Consider the following 22,512-nt stretch of genomic DNA (forward strand, 5'->3'; position numbering starts at 1 on the left):
CGTTAAACCACTTCATGTCGGTTAAGCACTGATTGGACTGATAGATTCATTTTCATCAAGGCTTATTTAAATCAGAGATGTTCCACATCCCGATAACAACCTCCAGACTAGAGGTCGACCGATTATGATTTTTCAACGCCGATACCGATTATTGGAGGACCAAAAAAGCCGATACGGATTAATCGGCCAATTTAATTTTTGTTGTAATAATGACTATTACAACAATACTGAATGAACACTTATTTTAACTTAATATAATACATCAATAAAATCAATTTAGCCTCAAGTAAATAATGAAACATGTTCAATTTGGTTTAAATAATGCAAAAACAAAGTGTTGGAGAAGAACGTAAAAGTGCAATATGTGCCATGTAAGAAAGCTAACGTTTAAGTTCCTTGCTCAGAACATGAAAACATATGAAAGCTGGTGGTTCCTTTTAACATGAGTCTTCAATATTCCCAGGTAAGAAGTTTTAGGTTGTAGTTATAGGAATTATAGGACTATTTCCCTCTATACTATTTGTATTTCATTAACCTTTGACTATTGGATGTTCTTATAGGCACTTTAGTATTGCCAGTGTAAGTGTATAGCTTCCGTCCCTCTCTTCGCTCCTCCCAGGGCTCGAACCAGCAACACAACGACAACAGCCACCATCGAAGCAGCGTTACCCATGCAGAGCAAGGGGAACAACCACTAGAAGGCTCAGAGCGAGTGACGTTTGAAATGCTATTAGCGCGCGCTAACTAGCTAGCCATTTCACTTCGGTTACACCAGCCTCATCTCAGGAGTTGATAGGCTTGAAGTCATAAACAGCGCAATGCTTGACGCACAACGAAGAGCTGCTGGCAAAACGCACGAAAGTGCTGTTTGAATGATTGTTTACACGCCTGATTCTGCCTACCACCGCTCAGTCAGATACTTGTATGCTCAGTCAGATTATATGCAACGCAGGACATGCTAGATAATATCTAGTAATATCATCCACCATGTGTAGTTCACTAGTGATTATGATTGATTTGTTTTTTATAAGATACGTTTAATGCTAGCTAGCAACTTACTGTTACTGCATTCACGTAACAGGCAGTCAGTCTCCTTGTGGAGTGCAACGAGAGGCAGGTCGTTATTGCAGTGGACTAGTTAACTGTAAGGTTGCAAGATTGGATCCCCCGAGCTGACAAGGTGAAAATCTGTCGTTCTGCCCCTGAATAAGCAGAACCCACCGTTCCTAGGCCGTCATTGAAAATAAGAATGTGTTCTTATCTGAATTGCCTTGTTAAATAAAAAGGTATAAAAACATTTATTTTTTAAAAATTCCTAAATAATAATAATAAAATAAAAATCGGCACCCAAAAACACCCTAATTAATTGACCATTCCAATTAATCGGTCGACCTCTAATCCAGACATTCCAATGAGAGTTCTAGAACATGACTGAGTCAAAGGGAACACACCACAGCGAATGTCTGCCGTGAGCAGTAGATAAACGGTGGTGATTCAACACGTAGCCTTTAGGAAATAAAAAGAAAACGGTGAGCGGATGTTCTATGGTCAGATAGGACAGCCGCCCGCTGAACACTGCCAATGTTTCCTCTCCAATACACACTGGACACAACTGAGAAGACAGTTCCACCATCTACATTTTATTTTACATTGGTATTTAAATAAGTCTGTTTAATAATTAAAATGCAATCTATTTGTACAGTCCGTTCACAGTCATATTACCTCAGCCCTAACTCAGAAAAAGAAGAACATCTCGGAAAATGTCATATAAGCTCTCATTCAAGTAGTGGAAGAATTAGAATTGACATAGGACTAAAGTAGTACACACACACACACACACACACACACACACACACACACACACACACACACACACACACGGGTTGTTAGAGACTGTTATTATCCCATTTACCCAAGGAGACGAGGGTTAAACGATAAGGACTATAATGAAGGGACCAAGCAGGCATAAAGTCACTCACAGGTACAACACAAAACATCAAATGAAGAGTAAAATCTTTCTTTTATATCGAGTTGAAGTTACCAGTGCAAAAAAAAAATAAACATCCATCTCAAGCCTTGTGATATCCACAGTCATTTCACTTACAGACTTGTATTTCAGACGAGGGAAAAACCCCTGCTCAAAAAATAATTGTACAGATGAATGAAAAAGCTCTTTTTTTAAAAATCGTATTATAATTTCCATGGCATGACCAGTTACAGTAGTTCCTCAGGCCCGAGGTACATGTAATGTTCTGGTACTACCTCCTCTTGACTGCTGGGCGGCCACTAGCCTTGCTGCCACCTATAGCCTTGCTGCTGGAGCTCTTGGAGCCAGAGAACAGCTTGGTCATGAACTCCGACACGTCAGGTAGCTCAGGGTTGGGGTTAAGCATGTTCATTGACTGCTCCATTTCCTGGGAAGAAAGAGGAACGAATTAATACACATGATTATTATCACACAGGTAAGACGTTCTTCACATTGTTCATAAAAAATCCTCCAATGTGATTTTCTGGATTTTTTTCTTCTCATTTTGTCTGTCATAGTTGAAGTGTACCTATGATGAAAATTACAGGCCTCTCTCACCTTTTTAAGTGGGAGAACTTGCACAATTGGTGGCTGACTAAATACTTTTTTGCCCCACTGTATGCATGTATGTATGTATATATATATCGACGTAAGCAATACATGATTTGGGGCTCCCGAGTGGCGCAGCGGTCTCTGGTTTGATTCCAGGCTGTATCACAACCGGCCGCAATTGGCCCAGTGTTGTCCGGGTTTGGCCATCATTGTAAATAATAATTTATTCTTAACTTCACTAGGGTAGGGGGCACTATTTTCACTTCCGGATGAAAAGCGTGCCAAAACTAAACTGCCTGCTACTCAGTAAACTGCCTGCTATGATCAAGTGCTTGTCAGACTTGGTAGATTTGGATGGAGAGCACTCTAAAGTTTCCAAAATGGTTAAAATAATGTCTGAGTATAACAGAACTGATTTGGCAGGCGAAAACCTGAGATTTTTATTTTATTTTTTATTTTTCTATTGAATGCCATTACAGTATCCATTGACTTAGGACTCAAATTGCACTTTATATGGCTTCCACTAGATGGCAACAGTCTTTAGAAATTGTTTCAGGCTTGTATTCTGAAAAATGAGTGAGTAAGACCATTCTGAATGAGTGGACTCTACAGTGTCCCAGAGATTTTTCATGGCGCACCTCTTATATTGACAACGTTATTGTCTGGTTGAAATATTATAGATTATTTAGGCTAAAAACAACCTGAGGATTGATTATAAACATTGTTTGACATATTTCTATGAACTTTACGGATACTATTTGGATTTTTCGTCTGCCTGTTGTGACTGTGTTTGAGCCTGTGGATTACTGAACAAAACGTGAACAAAACTGAGATTTTTTTTTACATAAACAGAGACTTTATCAAACAAAACAAACATTTATTGAGTAAATGGGAGTCTTTTGAGTGCAACCATATGAAGATCATCAAAGGTAAGTGATTCATTTTCTCCATTTCTGACTTGTGTAACTCCTACTTGGTTGGTAACGGTTTGTAATGATTAGTCTGCTGGGCGCTGTTCTCAGATAACTGCATGGTATGCTTTCGCCGTAAAGCATTTTTTAAATCTGACACCGTGGTTGGATTAACAAGTGGTTAAATCCTTAAACTGATGTATAACACTGTGTTTTATGAATTTTTATAATGAGTATTTCTGTTTTTGAATTTGGCGCAATTTCACTGGATGTTGGCCAGGTACCCTAGTGAGGTTAACTGACTTGCCAAGATACATTTTAAAAATAAACCTCTTGTAAGGGGGAGAGAGGCTAGGAAATGTAACAAAGAAGGTATGTATAACACGCCCATCAACTGAAATTCCATAGATCATTTGATTACTTGTGACATCAGAGGCTACCTATTTCACAACTACAGCCTAAAGAAAAATCAGGGTATTTACCTTCCTCATCTCAGGGTCGTTGGTATTGACAACCTTAGGTAGCAAGACGATAATCAGCAGAGGAAGGACCATCATCATGACCTGGGGAAATAGAGACATGCATTAATCAGCAGAGGAAGGACCAGCATCATGACCTGGGGAAACAGAGACATGCATTAATCAGCAGAGGAAGGACCAGCATCATGACCTGGGGAAACTGAGACATGCATTAATCAGCAGAGGAAGGACCAGCATCATGACCTGGGGAAATAGAGACATGCATTAATCAGCAGAGGAAGGACCAGCATCATGACCTGGGGAAACTGAGACATGCATTAATCAGCAGAGGAAGGACCAGCATCATGACCTGGGGAAATAGAGACATGCATTAATCAGCAGAGGAAGGACCAGCATCATGACCTGGGGAAATAGAGACATGCATTAATCAGCAGAGGAAGGACCAGCATCATGACCTGGGGAAATAGAGACATGCATTAATCAGCAGAGGAAGGACCAGCATCATGACCTGGGGAAACAGAGACATGCATTAATCAGCAGAGGAAGGACCATCATCATGACCTGGGGAAACAGACATGCATTAATCAGCAGAGGAAGGACCAGCATCATGACCTGGGGAAACAGAGACATGCATTAATCAGCAGAGGAAGGACCAGCATCATGACCTGGGGAAACAGAGACATGCATTAATCAGCAGAGGAAGGACCAGCATCATGACCTGGGGAAACAGAGACATGCATTAATCAGCAGAGGAAGGACCAGCATCATGACCTGGGGAAATAGAGACATGCATTAATCAGCAGAGGAAGGACCAGCATCATGACCTGGGGAAACAGAGACATGCATTAATCAGCAGAGGAAGGACCAGCATCATGACCTGGGGAAATAGAGACATGCATTAATCAGCAGAGGAAGGACCAGCATCATGACCTGGGGAAATAGAGACATGCATTAATCAGCAGAGGAAGGACCAGCATCATGACCTGGGGAAACAGAGACATGCATTAATCAGCAGAGGAAGGACCAGCATCATGACCTGGGGAAATAGAGACATGCATTAATCAGCAGAGGAAGGACCAGCATCATGACCTGGGGTAACAGAGACATGCATTAATCAGCAGAGGAAGGACCAGCATCTATTGTTTCTTTATGTTACTCGCAAGGGGGCCTCTGTGAGTCTATTACTCACTAGTACATAACATCATGTAAATGACATGCAAAAAGGCCCAATTTAAATGTCACCTGTTAGGGTGGCATGGATACTGAAGGAGCGTTGTGACACGTTTGGGTGCATGCATGGGACAGTAAAGCAATTGCAAATCAGTAATACTAAAACTACTAGCACAGTTGGACTCTCAACCAATCACAAAGTTGCACCTTCACTTTACTCAGTATTGGACGACACAGCATGAACCTCCTACAGTACAAGCGCCAAGGAACACAGTCAACGCTGTCCTGTGTGTCATTCACAACTGATCATCTCACCATGGGATTCATGAGGAAGTCAGTCCACCCCCAGGTCTCTCTCTTCATGAAGTAGGTGTGTGGCCCAGAGGACCTCAGCTGGAGCGGGTACGGCTGCCGGATCACCTCAGACGTCTTGATGAAGTTCACCAGGCGGGCCCTGTAAAGTCAACCACCGCTTAGACATCAAGTTGTCTTCTTCGCTGCCATGTACACTAGCTATGAGCCTGGCAAAGAGGCTAGACATCAAGTGCCCTTCTCCCAGACACAGAATAACACTAGACTCACACTGTGGCACTTTCACTGGGAAATCGTGGACAAAAGTATGTGGACAAAACATTGTGTTTTCAAACGAAACTGTTTTGTTTGCCTCCCTCAACAAACCTCACACCCTGCACAACACTGCGAACTAGAGCTGACCCCAATTAGTCGACTGGTAGATCGTTAGGCTGTTGGTCATGCAGTAATGGGAGGCTTCTCAAAGTAATGTTCTCTTCACCTCAAACAACAAGCAAACAAAGTGTTTTTAAATCCAATGAGAATGACAACAGTTCCTCAATGTATTTGAAAAATCTCTCTCTTTCGATAACCACTCAGCGTGAAAGGGAAAAATGTCATGCTCTGATCCAATGGAAACATCATAAAATAGGCCTACCTGATTACTTCTTATCAGTGCTTGACATGGACTGAAATAGGTTCCGGTACTCATTTTGGGTGCTGGTACTGTTTTATATTTAGGTGCAGGAGCACCACAATACATTTAGCTAATATTCTATAAAGAGGAACAGGAGCTCAAGCAGTAGAACATTTGAGGTGCCGGTACTCAGTTCTGGTGAGGTCCTGCCCAAGTCAAGCACTGCTTCTTATACCTTGAGCAAATAGCCTACAGCTGTCTGTCCCAAACTCACTGGCGCGGGAAACTCTGCTAGAACAAGAGTCAGGAGGAACTCAAGTTAAAAGTTGATACAATGTTTCAAATTCTTTGCAGACAAACCATGTGTAGCCAATGTGATTTACAGGATGTTTAAAAAATAAATAATAATAATTCATTTTTAAAATCTGGATATTTTCTACCTGCAGGCTGCAATGTTTTTATTGTTGGCTTTATGTAGCCTATTTATACATAATTGGCAATATAAGTTACTTCTTAGGTTTGTATCAATTTAATTTAGATTTGGACAGAAAGCTGTTTAACCACATGACACTGATTTTGGAGATATGAAGAAATTATAAACATTCACAAAAATGTGCATATGAAAACCATAACTGGCATGCAGATCAGTAGAAATGGTAAGAAATTGCCATTCCACATGAGAAAGGTTGCCGACTGCTCATTTAACCTATTACGGGTAACTTCAGGAAAGTAATGGTAGAATCTGTGAAAGCCAGCAGGAGCGGGAGGTGAATAGTTGGGTCAGGATATGTTATTTTCCCCTTCTGGTTATCTAGATCTCTGGCGCCCTCTTGAGGCATTGGTCTTATTTCATCAAACCATAAGCTTTAAGCTCAATGCAAACAGTGGACTTTATACATAATACATAGGGTGTGTCTATATATATGGGAAAAAAAATACACCCTTAAAAATGGTGATCAATCGATTGGTCGAAAGAACAGACGACTTTCGGTTGACCAACACCCTGCACTAAACATCTACCAACTGCACCCATTTAGTACATGTAAAGACAAGATTAAATTGAGAATAGTCTGATGGGTGAGAATAGCATCACGTGTGAATGATGCCCAGCGTGTGCAGGCCAAGGCATTTGTTTTGCAACTTTGTCAATTCATAATCGCATGCACCATTTAGCCCAGCCCATAGGCCTATATGTTTTGATAGGCACTTTAGAACCAGTGTTGCCAACCTATGCAAATTAAACAAGTGCTTCTTCCATTTGCTATTCGAGTGCAGGCTACGGATGACTTGTGTAAAGAGTTATTTATGATAAAAAAATAAAAAAAAACATCTATTGGTAGGGTATATGCTAAAACCCAGATTAAATGAAGATTAGTTTGATGGGTGAGAATATGATCAAGTGCTTGTCAGATTAAATGAAGATTAGTTTGATGGGTGAGAAGATGATCAAGTGCTTGTCAGATTAAATAAAGATTAGTTTGATGGGTGAGAAGATGATCAAGTGCTTTTGTCAGATTGTGAATGAGAGACTGATGACGAGGCAGCCAGGAACTTAAAAAAATAAATATATATATATATATATAATCATTTGATTTGAATCATGCAGTTTTAGAATGAATTAAAAATCAAAACACATAGCCTAAGGTTTGAATCACAACTAAAGATGAATAAATAACTAAATTAAGCATATAGGACAACGTGTTTGAAATTCTCAGTTTTTTTTTAAAGGTGACTCCAAATCCAGACCTCCATGGGTTGATAAATTTGATTTCCATTGATAATTTTTGTGTGATTTTGTTGTCAGCACATTCAACTATGTAAAGAAAAAAGTATTTAATAAGAATATTTCATTCATTCAGATCTAGGATGTTATTTTAGTGTTCCCTTTATTTTTATTATTATAAATAACATTCTATTGGCTGCAATAATTTTGTATAGTAATTAAATAGAAAAATTAGAAGTTTTGAATCCGGCATTGTTTTGCGTATCAATTCATGAACTGTGCCATGGAATGGGTACATCAAAAATCTCTTCCCTCTTCCAATAATCAGCTCAAGAATAGGTGCATGTGCGCACTTCCTCTGAAATCATTTGGGACAAATATCCTCTATTTTATTCAGCTACGTACAATTGTTCTTCATACTATCCAAAGAGCCTCACAAGGCATGTAACCACCCCAGCCTAAGACCTCCACATCTGGCTTCTTCACCTTCGGGATCGTCTGAGACCAGCCACCAGGACAGTTGATGAAACTGTAGGATTAAACAACTGAACAAGTTCTGCACAAACTGTCAGAAACCTTCTCAGTGATGCTCATCTGTGTGCTCGCAATCCTCACCAGGGTCTTGACCTGCCTGTAGTTCGGCAACGTAACTGACTTCAGTGGGAAAATGCTCACCTTCAATGACCACCGGCACTCTGGAGAAATGTGCTGTTCACGGATTAATACCGGTTTCAACTGTACTGGGCAGATGACAGACAGTGTGATGTTGTTGTGAGGGAGAGAAGTTTGCTGATGTCAGCATTGAGAACAGAGTGCCCAAAACCACTGGCTACAGGTTATCTACAAGTCTCTGCTAGGTAAAGCCCCGCCTTGTCTCAGCTCACTGGTTACTTCGCCACCATGGCCTTTCTTACCTCATTTGCACTCACTGTATATACTTTTTGTTTTCTTTTGGTCTACTGTATAATTGACTATGTTTGGTTTATTCCATGTGTAACTCTGTGTGGTTGTATGTGTCAAATTGCTATGCTTTATCTTGGCCAGGTCGCAGTTGCAAATGAGAACTTGTTCTCAACTAGCCTACCTGGTTAAATAAAGGTGAAAAAAATATATACATATATACACATTTTTAAAAATGGTGGCAGTGGGGTTATGGTATGGGCAGGCATACGCTAAGGACAACAAACACAACTGCATTTTATCGATGGCCATTTGAATGCACAGAGATACAGTGACGAGATCCTGAAGCCCATTGTTGTGCCATTCATCTGCTGCCATCACCTCATGTTTCAGCATGATAATGCACGGCCCCATGTCTCAAGGGTCTGTACACAATTCCTGGAAGCTGAAAATGTCCCAGTTCTTCCACGGCCTGCAAACTCACCAGACATGCTCATTGAGCATGTTTGGAACACTCTGGATCGATGTGTACGACAGTGTTCCAGATCCTGCCAATATCCAGTAACTTCTCTGTCATTGAAGGAGTGGATCAACATTCCACAGCCCACAACAAACAGACTGATCAACTTCATACAAAGGAGATATGTCACGTTACTTAAGGTAACTGGTGGTCACACCGGATACTGACTGGTTTTCTGATCTATGCCCTTACATTAATAAAAAGGTTTCTGTGACCAACAGATGCATATCTGTATTCCCAGTCGTGTGAAATCCATAGATCAGGGCCTAATGTATTTAATTCAATTGACTGATTTCCTTATATGAACTGTAACTCAGTAAAATCTTTGAAATTGTTGCATGTTACCTTTATATTTTGGTTCAGTATATAAGCAAATCTTGTCTGCTAAATGAACTATAGTTGCCCACAGCCATACTGTATGGCATAGCCAGATCAGGGCCTGGCATAAGGACGTCTTGGCATATGCTATTCTGTCCTTCCGAAATAAACTACATTTTCTTAATATCATATCGATTCTTTAGACCTGCCTAAAATAAATAATGGATGTATTGTGATGTGCAGGCTATATTAAATGATTGTATTAGACCTTTAAAAATGTAGCTCTAAAAAGGTCAAAATCCGTGGCTTTTTAGGCTATGCTAAACTTGTTCATGTTAATTAACGGTCAATTACCAGAGACCAGCAGTTCTTTGCATGACAGTTACTGGCTGAGTAACTTTCAAGACTGTCACAGGCCTAACTGTACCTCATTTTCCCCTTAGACGTGATGTCCACGCGGACTGCTTCAAATTTGTATCCAGGTGAGATCACTTCCACAACGTAGGATCCCGAAGGAACATCATTAACGACAAAACTTCCATCAGTTCTGCAGAGAGACAGAGCAAGTCAGGGGTTTCAAAGGCATCAATAAACATCATACAGTAGCCAAGCTCAGTTTGATCTAGTATTATAATGAGCTAAATCGGTTCTTAACAGGTGTTCGGGCCCTTGGTCAGAGTGTGAGATTTATCAAAGTGGGGGAGGATAACAGAACAACAAATGGTGTAGAGCCTCTGTCAATGGCCAATGTGCATAAAGTCATGGAGGAATTCAATGGTGAACACTGTATAATACGGCGAACTTAACAAAATTAGGCATGATGGAGGCCGCCATCTTTATGCATGTCCGCTATTCTGAATAGTTAACCAGCTAACTACGTTACCCAAAATGGAAACGCTGAACACTAAGCAGTGTCTCAATTAGCGTTCCATCTCAATCACCAGTCATTGGTTTAAACCACAGACTGCGATGATAACACCGATAAGGTTAGCTAGCTGTCAACTAAAAAATAGCCTAGCAGCAAACGAGGATAGCCACTAGCGTGAGAACAGGGCCCCGGTTAGCATTAACCCTTAGCACAACAATCCTACCGCTGTAACTACTAGCTGTTTTTCGTCGTCCAATGCGAAAGTATTACCTCAAGAAGCCTATATACTCTTCTCCCTCTACCGTGACTCGGGCTGACGAAATCCAGTCTTGAGTTTTCACCCCTGGTACGATTGCCCGACCCTCGATTTTGAAACGATCTCCGTTTGGTTGAACAGAGCCACTCGTCGCGATAGGCCCCGATTCCATATCACTGAAACAACACGCTAAAATAAACATAGCCTGTAGAAAAATGCATACTTCTGATAGCCTAACATGCAGCCACATGTTTGCTTGCAGTAGTTCAATAACGGTACGTTTCCTATTCGTAAATAACTATAATAGATTCGCTGAAATCATGTATCGGATGAACAGGTGAATGTTTTTGCAACTGCTGTCTGTGTTGCCTCTGCTTTGGGGACATGCTGACGTCACTTACACTTAAAAAAAAAAAAACTTTATTGACACTCAAGACAATCCGCACGATCCCAGTGTAAACATACTTCGGTGTGTAAACTGAGATCTGTCGATAGTAAAAACAGTTCATGTGTGGAACGAAAGTAAACAAATGATAATGGGCATTTACGAGCTAGTTTGTTTTTCCTCCATTTTCAAAGCCACTGTCCTATGTAGTTTAATGACAAACGTTACTGCCTTTCTTCGAAGTACAAACGTTTTGGGCATGGCAGTGACAGAGTATAGTAAGATTCAGTGGTGAAAAATGTACCCAATTCTCATACTTGAGTAAAAGTAAAGATCCCGTAATTGAAAATGAATCAAGTAAATGTCACCCAGTAAAATACTTGAGTAAAAGTCTAAAAATATTTGGTTTTTAAATATACTTAATTATCAAAAGTAAAATGTAATTGCTCAAATATACTTAAGTATCAACCGTTTAAATAATTTCTAATTCCTTATATTAAGCAAATCAGACGGCACGCTCGTCTTGTTTAAAAAAAAATGTACGGATAGCCAGACATAATTTACAAACAAAGCATTTGTGTTTAGTCAGTCCGCCAGATCAGATGCAGTAGGGATGACCAGGGATTTTCTCTTTAAGTGCGTGTATTAGACCATTTCTGTCCTGCTAAGCATTCAAAATAACAAGTACTTTTGGGTGTGAGGGAAAACGTATTGAGTAAAAAGTACATTATTTTCTTTAGGAAAGTAAAAGTTGTCAAAAATATAAAAAGTACAGATATCCCAAATAACTACATAAGTAGTACTTTCAAATACTTCACACCACTGGCAAGATTCAGATGGACATCTTTCCTCATAAAACAAGTGTAGTGAGTCTTTCTTTTCCAAGCAATAGCTGTTCTCAGAAAATATTGCATTTGTTGTCAAATACTCTCATATCACCATGGGCATAACAGAATAATATCAAGTTTAAGTGGCCACTATGTTTTGAGAAATAATTAATTCAAGACAGATTGCTAATTTATTTTAAAGATTATTTTAATAGTCACTGTATTTACACTTACAGTCAAACATTCATGAACAAGAAAAAAAACTATGACAGGAAAAGCTCTCATAACTTAAGACTGCAGTAGTTTCAAGTTCTTGATTCGGGACATGAGGGAAGAAATAAGAACTGAAACCAGGAAGGGGAATTCATTAAGTTATATCCATGATTCGTGCAGGTTTGCACACCGTGGTGAAGAGTGCTGTGGTGGTGCAACAGAGCTTGGCACTTCACAGAGCAGCCCAGACCCAGTCTCGGTGTGCATCCAAAATGGCGTCCTATTCCGTTCAACAGTAGTGCACTATAGAGGAAACAGGGTGCCTTTTCGACCCAGTCTCAGGGAGGTCGATTGAAGTAATGCCCCTTCGCAAGACACCAATCTACTTCAATGTGAAGCAGTCATTCCTGGGGGGGTTCAGAAAGAAAAAGGTTCCTTCCTCCATTGTAAGTGTCTCTCTAGTTGTGATTGATTGTGGGAGTTGCTCAGTCTGAATTGCTCAGTTCATCAATCCACATATAATAGAACAGGGCTCCTGTATGTGTGGATCATGGTCTTGTCTTTAGTCTCCAGGTAATGTTCAAACAGCTATATCCGGCAGTAGTGGTCGCTTCCTCAGTGCTACATTGATTGGTCAATGGAGTTGTGATAAGTAAGACCCAATGGCCTGGTGAGAGACAGAATTGAGAGAAGAGACAAGTGAGAGAAGTCCATCTAGACTCCATCGCCTGAAATTAACAATGGAGGTGAGAAGTTTGACTTTGCAGTTGAACATACATATACATATATACACACACACACACACACAAACACCTCTGTTCACCTCATTGATCAATAACATTAAGTGTAGCAATGTCACCTTACCTTTGCCATCTCTCCTGTAGTTCCTGGAACTAAACTTAACTGGGGTCCCTCCACCCAGAACTCCTTCAGCTGCTGCTTCATGACCTGGAGGTTCCTGCAAACAGACAAAACAAGGGGTATTAAAATGTTTCCACCCCCTTTCAGGCATCCATCTACACAAAATAGAGCATGTCAGTGTAAAGAGATATTGAATTTTTTATTGAATGTGAAAATACAGTGCCTTGCGAAAGTATTCGGCCCCCTTGAACTTTGCGACCTTTTGCCACATTTCAGGCTTCAAACATAAAGATATAAAACTGTATTTGTGAAGAATCAACAAGTGGGACACAATCATTAAGTGGAACGACATTTATTGGATATTTCAAACTTTTTTAACAAAACTGAGGATGGACAAACAACATTGTAGTACATCCATAATATTTACCTAAAGTGAAAATAATACTAACATTTCAAAGCATGGTTCCTGTATGCAACAAGGCACTAAAGTAACACAGCAACAAGGCACTAAAGTAACACAGCAACAAGGCACTAAAGTAACACAGCAACAAGGCACTAAAGTAACACAGCAACAAGGCACTAAAGTAACACAGCAACAAGGCACTAAAGTAACACAGCAACAAAACAAAATGCAGCAAAGGAACACATTTTTTGGCCTAAATGCAAAGCCTTATGTTTGGAGCAAATCCAACATCACTGAGTAACCGTCTCCTTATAATTCAAGCATGGTGGAGGCTGCATCACGCTATGGGTATGCTTGACATCGGCAAAGACCGGGAAGTTTAAGGATAAAAAGAAATGTGAAGGTGCTAAGCAAAGGCAAAATCCTAGAGGAAAACCTGGTTCAGTCTGCTTTACACCAGACACCGGGATAGGAATTCACCGTTCAGCAGGACAATAACCTACAACACAAAGCCAAATATACACTGGTGTTGCTTACCAAGAAGACAGTGAATGGTCCCGAGTTGCCACGTTACAGGTTTGACTAAAATCTGCTTGAAAATCTATGGCAAGACTTGAAAATGGGCTCATCAGTAAGCTAAGGCGCCTGGGACTAAACACCCCACCCTGTAACTGGATCCTGGAATTGGTAAGGGTGGTCAACAACACATCTACCACGCTGATTCTCAGCACAACTTTCTTAAAAAGTTAATGGGTTCGATTCCCGGGACCACCCATACGTAGAATGTATGCACACATGACTGTAAGTCGCTTTGGATAAAAGCGTCAGCTAAATGGCATATATTATTATTATTTATTAAGAAATGCAAGGGGGTGAATACTTACGATAGGCACTGTATAAGCATAACCAATTATGCTTCTAATATTAAAAGGTAGAATAACCGATATGAAGTTACCAGGGCAACCAGTTGGGAAAACTTTCCCGCAAAACAAACAAACAGACAACATGAAGCAAGAGGCTTAATCTCCTCAGAACAGCAGCTGTACTGCAGCTATTACGTCGCAGACAGGAGAGTGACAAACACAGAAATACCTGTACTCTGAGCAGCTGTCCAGCAGGCTCTTGCCGTTTGTGGAGAGTTCTGGCCACCATTTCTTAACGACGGACTGAACCCAGTGTAAAACCACAATCAAGTGTCTGGAGAAGGAGCAAAAACAGAAAAACAGCAGAATTCAGGTTTCAGCAGGTGGACACAGCAGCAGTTGTTCAGTTCCACAGCTGATCTTACTCTTCATATTCACTGGTGAGGATTGATTTGACTTGTGGCAGGAGGTCTACACAGCAGCCCAGTGATATGCACGGAGTTTCGTCTTGAAGGCTACAGGAGCAAAACAAGAGTGTCACAAGTTGACTCGTCACAGCCGTACATGATGATGTTTAAATCAACTGTGACACTCACCTTTTGGTTATAACTGGTAGGCAGTCAAGAAGAACTCCTGTGTCTTCAATTCTATGGGACAAAGACAGACAGTGTTAATTGGACATTTAACATGTTGATTAATAGTTAAAAAATAAATAAAAGTCCATACATGAAAATGTATCAAAAGTCAGTGTTCCTACCTGATCAAGTATGCCACTAGTTCGCAGGCGTTTCTTCGCCATAGTGTCAGAGCTACATTTAATCTGAGATTTCTTCCAAAAAGCACATGTGTCATTGCATCATGGTCCTTCGATAGCTGGTCAGGAAAGAGACCCATAGGGAGGGGCCGATACAGAACATGTCAATAAAATCCACTTTAACACTCAACGATCCAAGGAAAACAATGCAAGTGACACTTTTCTTCCCAATAAACAGAGTCTACAAATCTATCCCTTGTGCAAGGATTGGAAAGGTATGGGGGAATATGGTGACAATTCCAACCCTCTCAGATCTACACAAGTCTCTAAAGCATAGGGGCAAGGGTTAGATGGTGGGAATGGACAGTATGAGGTGAAGTAGTAGTCCGTCACAATAACTGCTCCCTACAGGTCTGCAAACATCAAAGGATCGGGGGCCTATGGGATGTGGTAGGGAGTGAATTGGGGCCGGCTGGTAGTCTCTCACCTCAGTGAAGTAATCACTGTACTTGTTTCCCGGCCCTGCCATCTTGGAGCCAGCCTCTGCAGCTGAGTTCACAGGGAACATGCAGTTGTCGTTGTAGTGTATGGCCTGCACTTTCTCTGGGCAGGTCAGTTCATTCTCCTTGTTGGCCATGTCACAGACAGCCCGACCTGCGGGGGGCACTCTGCGGGGTACGCCTGAGCTCACCACCACACTGTGACGAGACGACAACTTCCTCTTGTTGCACACAGACACTCGTTTGGCTTTGATGCGTGCACAACGACTCACTGGAAATCTAGTGGGGGGGAGGAGGAGTCCAGGTGAAGAAATGTAAGGATGCTGTATTGATACCTACACTGGTTGAGAAAGTAGACCAGACACTGTGGCAGTGTTTGGAAAAATGATTGGGAAAAGTCAGAAAGGTGTTTCCATGTCTGATTTTTCCCAGTGCCTGAGCAGCTGTGACTGCGGTGCTAAGAAATGCAGCTTGTGCATTGGATCCACTTGGACCTGAAAAACTCACCTGTCTTTATCTATTTCTTCCTTATTTAAAAAATCTGCCTAAAACAAAAAGATAGGAGATAAAAAAAAACTCCTACAGTTTTCTTTAAAATGTTTGACTTAGGTTAGTAGACACTTCTTGATTCATAGTCATAACAATCACTATAAAATTGTATTTCTTGTGTGCATTAGATTTAACACTAGTGAAAACGCCTTCTCGTCAATGCTTACATCAATCTAATGTTTTTATTTAAAAGACAGGGATTGTGCAAGTGCACACAATCGGGATGCAATTGGGTACAGAGTTAAACACTTCCCCCCTCACCTCCTTCATGTTCTTGTCGGCTGCATAGTGGTTGCTGATGTGATGGAGAAATCCACGAGGTTTGCCCTGGTTGAGCTGGCGGAATTCTCTGCCTTGCCCATAATGACTTCCAGTGGCCATAGTAAGTCACTATTGGGGGGGACACAAAGAAAAACAAACTTAGTCAACACTGGAAACGGCATGCATTTCTCACACACACACCCACACCCAACATGCCAAATTATCAAGGCAACCTCCTTAACCCAAAGTTATCTGAACTGTCACGTCACTTTCTGAAACAACCTCGTTAAAGATGATGCACAAGAAACATCTGTCATAGCAGGAGTTGCTATGACAATCAAATTCGGTTACAAGAATCAAATGTATTTATAAAGCCCTTCGTACATCAGCTGATGTCTCAAAGTGCTGTACAGAAACCCAGCCTAAAACCCCAAACAGCAAGCAATGCAGGTGTAGAAGCACGAACTTGTTATTGTAGGAGTTCATGACCCGGTCTCACACACCTCTTTATAAAACAAGCTGTGTTTATGTGATGACAGTCAGTGGAGTCATAAGAGCTAGTAGTAGTAGCACTATGTTGTTTCAACAAATTACAGAGGAACAAGTTGGTCTAAATCCAAATTGCGGATTACATCCTGCTGTTGTTGTGCCTGTAACAGGTTTAGCTAGCTAGCATTGTAAACAAGTGTCTGACAACAATACGCTAACTAGCGTTAACAACAACAACGAGGCGTTGGCTATGCTGGCCAGACAATCTACTTATCTAACTACTACTAATAGAAGCAAACCAACTAGCTAGCTAAATTAAAAAGCAGCAAGCATTGTCACATGATCTTAGTTAGCTAGCTACCTAACTAGCTAGTTAAAGTACACATTTGTTAACTAGCGTTAAGTTACTCGTTAACCTTGCCAGCCCACAGTAGTGTGATCCGTCAACTAGCTAGTTAGTACTTTATCTCGCTTTCTAGAGCTACGAACTCAGTCAGATTAGCTGGACTCCAGATGAGTGAAACGAGCTAACGACGAGTCTGTTTGGATAGTTAAAATGTCAATATACTAATCTCATCGGACTGTTAATAAACGGCAACGTCCGTTAACTAGTGTAAAAACAGTTAAATAGCAGGGAAACTAAATTAAATAGCAGGGAAACTAAATGACAAACGTGCTAACGAGCCCCGTGACAGCGGCCTAGCGTTAGCTGGCTTGCCCCGTAAAGCGTTTACCTTTCGGTCAGGCTAACAGAGTTGCAGAGCTCAAAACGGAAAAACAACCGAGTCAGTTTACATTATACAAGTAACTAAAGTTGCCTAACTAGCTAGTTAAGAATTTCACTACCAGTAACTTAGCTTGCTATAGCCAATAAAAAAATAGCTAGCTTAGCAAAGGGGGGTGACTGGGCAGGCAGCTAACGTTTAGCTGTTAGTTTTCAGCAATAATATGGGCTACAACAAAGTTGATTTAGCAACTAATTCAGTAATTACAGCAATTTTACCAACCGTTACATTTTGCGAAATGTCTTGACCCTTCTCAGAAATGCAGCTTAACTATGTCCACGTAGAAGCAGTAAGAAGACAACTGTAGAGTATAAACTTGATGTTGAGATGTTTTGGCTGTTCAGAGAACCGTTCAAAATGAACACAGCGTCTGTATTACTCTGCGAGGATCGTGGGATTGATATCGCAATGGAAATAGTAACATTTTAGCGGCGCCTAGAGGTTAAACGGAGAACTACCACGTCTCATTTTTTTGTCTGTCCGAGCCCGCCATCCAGTGTTAGATATATGGACATTTGCACATGATGTTACTTCATAAATCAAATCAAATGCTTGCTTACGAGCTCTTAAAGTTAAAGAAAAATAGCAACTCAAGATGAATAAAATACAGAAGAATGGAGCAATATACAGGGAGTACCAGATCAATGTGCAGGGTAATAGCTATATACAGGGAGTAACAGTACCAGATCAATGTGCAAGGGTAATAGCTATATACAGGGAGTACCAGTACCAGATCAATGTGTAGGGATATTAGGTATTTGAGGTAGATATGTACTGTACATGAAGGCAGGGGAAAGTGACTAGGCATCAGGATAGATTCTATTAAGAGTAGCATATAAGGAGTGTAACAGTTTGTATGTATGTATGTATGTATGTATGTATGTATGTATGTATGTATGTATGTATGTATGTATGTATGTATGTATGTATGTATGTATGTATGTATGTATGTATGTATGTATGTATGTATGTATGTATGTATGTATACGTGTGCATGCGTGTGTTTGTGTTGTGTCGGTATACGGACGGCTTCAGGCATAACGCGACATAAGAGGTCGCTTAGGGCACCTGGCCTCTAGGTCTCAAATTACTGTTGAGAGTTAGAATAGTAGAAAATAATACTGACCCCAAAAAGATGTCGGAACTATTCTTGTGTTTCCTTAATGGCACATAAAACAATATCATGGCCATGAAATAACATATAATTTATCAGGAAAAATAATCCCTATGTATTTGTATATTTTATTTATGTTTTTTTGTTTTGTTTAATGTGTTGGTTGTTTTGTGTTGAAGATGAAGAAAAAATGTAAATAAAAACAAAATTAATAGTGGAATACACAAGGTGCAAGTTCGACATTGGGTTGTGTATCAGCAGTTTGTCTCTTGTGATGTCAGTCACTGACAGTCACTCAATTAGCCATGTCAGCTAAAAAGGTTTAGATTGGTAAGTTAGTCTAGTTAGTTATCTAAACTTGTAGAAATGATGGCTGAATACCGGCCTCCAGAGGGCCCCCATACATTTTGTTAGTCATGGCCCCATGGCAAAATGTATAAAAGTTCCGGAAATTAGCTTTAAAACTGCCAATCTTTCTCTCTGGCCCATGGCAAAATGGGTAGAATTCCATGTCATTTGTAAAGAAATTGCTAAATGTTATCTCCGGCCCATGGCAAAGTGTGTAGAACCTTAGAAAACTTGCTTTAAAACTGCAAATTGTATCTACGCCCCATGGTAAAATGTGCAGAATTCCAGGAAATTTACTTTAAAACATACATTTTTCTCTCCACCGTCAAGAGGTCCCCCAAAAGGCCTAATGTAAATAGTCTGGTGGCCATTTGATTAATTGTTCATCAGTCTTATGGCTTGGAAGTAGAAGCTGTTAAGGAGCCTTTTGGTCCTAGACTTGGCACTCCGGTACCACTTGCCGTGTGGTAGCAGAAAAAACTGTCTATGACTTAGGCGATTGGAGTCTCAGACAATTTTTGGGGCTTTCCTCTGACACCGCATAGTACATAGGTCCTGTTTATGGAGTCTTTATTCTTTAACAGGTCTTCACAATGAACAACTCAAACCATCCACTCATCAACTGTGTGAACAACAGTGCAGCCCCACTCCCAGGCTATATCCCAAATAGCACCTTATTCCCTATACAGTAGGGATGTTGTATTGTCAGTAGATAGATAGATAATGCTGTAAAGCATGACAATGATATGAAACACGATAAGTTACAGGCCAAGTTGCTGTCTCCCATGAGTGACTGGCTGTAATAGGAGATAGTGAAAGTGGGAACTCCCCTTGAAGAGCTCAACAGGGCAACATGAGGGAGATTATTTTACAAAGCAACGCTTATGAATGGTACATTGTAAGCACTACAATAGTTTACACAGAGATAGGTAGATACTCTGCAGGCTTGTGCAGGCTTTGTCGAACCACCTCCAGCATGCGCGCTGCGGTTAAGACGGAATTTGTAAAAAAATATATATATATCTGGTAATGAATATTGAATTTCTACCCTGTTTTACTTCTTGACTTCTTGTGCCAGGTAAATCGGTGTCATTACAGGTCTATTATAATAAGATTGCCTTGCTAGGATAATATTTACTGAATTTTATTTTTTATTTTTTTATTTCACCTTTATTTAACCAGGTAGGCTAGTTGAGAACAAGTTCTCATTTGCAACTGCGAATAAACCCCCCAGTTATGAAAAACTACAATAACAACCATACTGGTCCACAGCTTGGTTCCTAGAACTAAACAGAGACCCATAAGTAAAATATGTATTTTTATTTTAGTGGCATGTTATTTTATTTTGGGGGGAAATAATCATATTATAAACATTGTGTGTGCACTTAACATAGTCGCATTCAATTTGAAATTAATAAATTTCAGAAAGCCTCAGAAATGAGCCCAACCCTTTGGTTTGGTTTGTTCAGCTGTTGTACCTGACCCGGATCCTTAACCAGGACATTATAGGTCTAAATAGAACACAGACTGACTCTTTCGGGACAGAGGAGAACACAAAGTCAAATGGTGGAAATTGATCTCAATCGTTGCAATTTACCCGCTTGAATAAACAGATACCATTTAAATACTGTATAAATAGTACAGCCAGGGAAGGGAAAAGGACAGGGGGATACCTAGTCAGGTACACAACTGAATGCATTCAACCCAAATGTATTTAGCATTTAACCCCTCTGGGCGTCATGCACCCCAAAATCTGAGGGGGTATAAAGTACATGAGGATGATTGTGGGGTGGTAAGTTTGAGAATTGTGCATTTTCCAAACACCTGAAACGCAATTTTCCTTCAATCTAGAGCCATAATAATTACACTTAATTCTATGTAAAAAAATATTTTTAAAAGTCTATTTTTCTGCATATCTAAGCATACCTCTTGAGCTGTCTGTATCCTCCTGACTGATGGCTCTTTTTTATAAAGAATCTAAACATGTTCTCTGCGTCTCTGCTAAAATCCCGGGTAAAAGATTGAAAGGAATGTGAGTCTTATTCAGTACATTTAGTTATGTCTTTCTTTTCTAAAGTCTACCAACCAGCAGGCATGCCAGTTACGATTGTTCGACAAGTTGCTACTCGAATCTTCATTGAAAGCCTGGAAAGGGGTCTTGCTAGCTATCAGGTTGGGAGATTGGGAACCGCTCTGGGCTAACTAAAGACAACTTCATAAAACTGCTAGGTGGCTAGCAGTGATACAGATGTGCAACAACAAAACATTTCATTACAAAATGTAAAACAGGATTTATTTATTTTAAACAGGATTTATTTATTTTAAAACAGGACACATCTGAGAGGTCATGTGCTCACTATGGGCATGCCACATCTGAGTACTGCAACGTTGACTGTGTGTGTTTATGTTTGTATGTAAAGGGCTGGGTGTGTGGAGAGTCAATGCAAATAGTCTCTATGTTACAAATGAATAGCAGGCCTTGGTTTAATTTGTTGATACAATAGTCATCTACCATGTGACCTTGACATTTTTATCAGATGCTCTTATCCAGAGCGACTTGCTGGAAAGGGCACGTTAACATATTTTTCACCTAGGTCAGCTCGGGGATTCAAAACAGCAACCTTTTAGTCATTGGCCCAATGCTCTTAACCTCTAGGATACCTGCAGGGAGCCAAGTCAGTATTGAACCAAAACTTTTATTTGTTTATTTGGATCCCCAGTAGCTTTTGTAGAAGCATCAGCTACTCTTCCTGGGGTCCACAAAGACACACTGATACACTGATAGACAAGGACAGTCACACTAAACACTGATAGACAATGACAGTCACACACAACACTGATACACTGATAGACCTGGACAGTCACACAACACACTGATACACTGATAGACAAGGACAGTCACACACAACACTGATAGACAAGGACAGTCACACACAACACTGATACACTGATAGACAAGGACAGTCACACAACACACTGATACACTGATAGACAAGGACAGTCACACAACACACTGATACACTGATAGACAAGGACAGTCACACACAACACTGATACACTGATAGACAAGGACAGTCACACAACACACTGATACACTGATAGACAAGGACAGTCACACACAACACTGATACACTGATAGACAAGGATAGTCACACACAACACTGATAGACAAGGACAGTCACACACAACACTGATAGACAAGGACAGTCACACATAACACTGATAGACAAGGACAGTCACACTAAACACTGATAGACAAGGACAGTCACACACAACACTGATACACTGATAGACAAGGACAGTCACACTAAACACTGATAGACTGATAGACAAGGACAGTCACACACAACACTGATAGACTGATAGATAAGGACAGTCACACACAACACTGATAGACAAGGACAGTCACACTAAACACTGATAGACAAGGACAGTCACACTAAACACTGATAGACTGATAGACAAGGACAGTCACACACAACACTGATAGACTGATAGATAAGGACAGT

At 40.5% G+C, this 22,512-nt stretch overlaps 2 protein-coding genes across 10 annotated transcripts; both read right to left on the minus strand.

Annotated features, from left to right (window-relative positions):
• Positions 1-1,619: 1,619 nt before the first annotated feature.
• LOC118387135 (ER membrane protein complex subunit 7-like) lies at positions 1,620-11,042 on the minus strand. Of its 8 annotated transcripts, XM_052524190.1 has the most exons (7): positions 10,666-11,042; positions 9,955-10,074; positions 5,454-5,592; positions 4,477-4,529; positions 4,212-4,317; positions 3,972-4,158; positions 1,620-2,414 (listed from the first exon to the last, which is right to left on the minus strand). In XM_052524190.1, the coding sequence occupies exons 1-5, from the start codon at positions 10,899-10,901 to the stop codon at positions 4,311-4,313; spliced, it is 555 nt and encodes a 184-aa protein (XP_052380150.1). In that variant the 5' UTR covers positions 10,902-11,042; the 3' UTR covers positions 1,620-2,414; positions 3,972-4,158; positions 4,212-4,310. The 8 variants fall into 8 exon arrangements, with proteins under 8 accessions (XP_052380150.1, XP_052380153.1, XP_052380152.1 ...); XM_052524193.1 differs by lacking the exon at positions 4,212-4,317; XM_052524192.1 differs by lacking the exon at positions 4,212-4,317 and having other exon boundaries at positions 3,972-4,211.
• Positions 11,043-12,046: 1,004 nt separating this feature from the next.
• LOC118387137 (KATNB1-like protein 1) lies at positions 12,047-17,955 on the minus strand. 2 transcript variants are annotated; one of them, XM_035775308.2, is made up of 10 exons: positions 17,770-17,955; positions 16,268-16,396; positions 15,965-16,002; positions 15,445-15,736; positions 14,961-15,076; positions 14,800-14,850; positions 14,629-14,718; positions 14,433-14,537; positions 12,941-13,034; positions 12,047-12,743 (listed from the first exon to the last, which is right to left on the minus strand). In XM_035775308.2, the coding sequence occupies exons 2-10, from the start codon at positions 16,385-16,387 to the stop codon at positions 12,711-12,713; spliced, it is 939 nt and encodes a 312-aa protein (XP_035631201.2). In that variant the 5' UTR covers positions 16,388-16,396; positions 17,770-17,955; the 3' UTR covers positions 12,047-12,710. The 2 variants fall into 2 exon arrangements, with proteins under 2 accessions (XP_035631201.2, XP_035631200.2); XM_035775307.2 differs by having other exon boundaries at positions 17,764-17,954.
• Between the last annotated feature and the right edge of the window lie 4,557 nt (positions 17,956-22,512).

This window comes from Oncorhynchus keta, chromosome 8 (assembly GCF_023373465.1).
Source record: "Oncorhynchus keta strain PuntledgeMale-10-30-2019 chromosome 8, Oket_V2, whole genome shotgun sequence".
NCBI lineage: Eukaryota > Metazoa > Chordata > Actinopteri > Salmoniformes > Salmonidae > Oncorhynchus > Oncorhynchus keta.

Coding starts and splice junctions, on each gene's coding strand:
- LOC118387135 (XM_052524193.1), bottom strand. CDS start 10,901: ATGTGGCTGCATGTTAGGCTATCAGAAGTATGCATTTTTCTACAGGCT. Junction 5,593..9,954: donor ACGTCTAAGGGGAAAATGAG/GTACAGTTAGGC, acceptor TTGACTTTACAG/GGCCCGCCTGGTGAACTTCA. Junction 4,530..5,453: donor ACTTCCTCATGAATCCCATG/GTGAGATGATCA, acceptor CTGTTTCCCCAG/GTCATGATGATGGTCCTTCC.
- LOC118387137 (XM_035775308.2), bottom strand. CDS start 16,387: ATGGCCACTGGAAGTCATTATGGGCAAGGCAGAGAATTCCGCCAGCTC. Junction 15,077..15,444: donor ACAGTGATTACTTCACTGAG/GTGAGAGACTAC, acceptor TTTCCTGACCAG/CTATCGAAGGACCATGATGC. Junction 14,851..14,960: donor CTAGTGGCATACTTGATCAG/GTAGGAACACTG, acceptor TTTGTCCCATAG/AATTGAAGACACAGGAGTTC.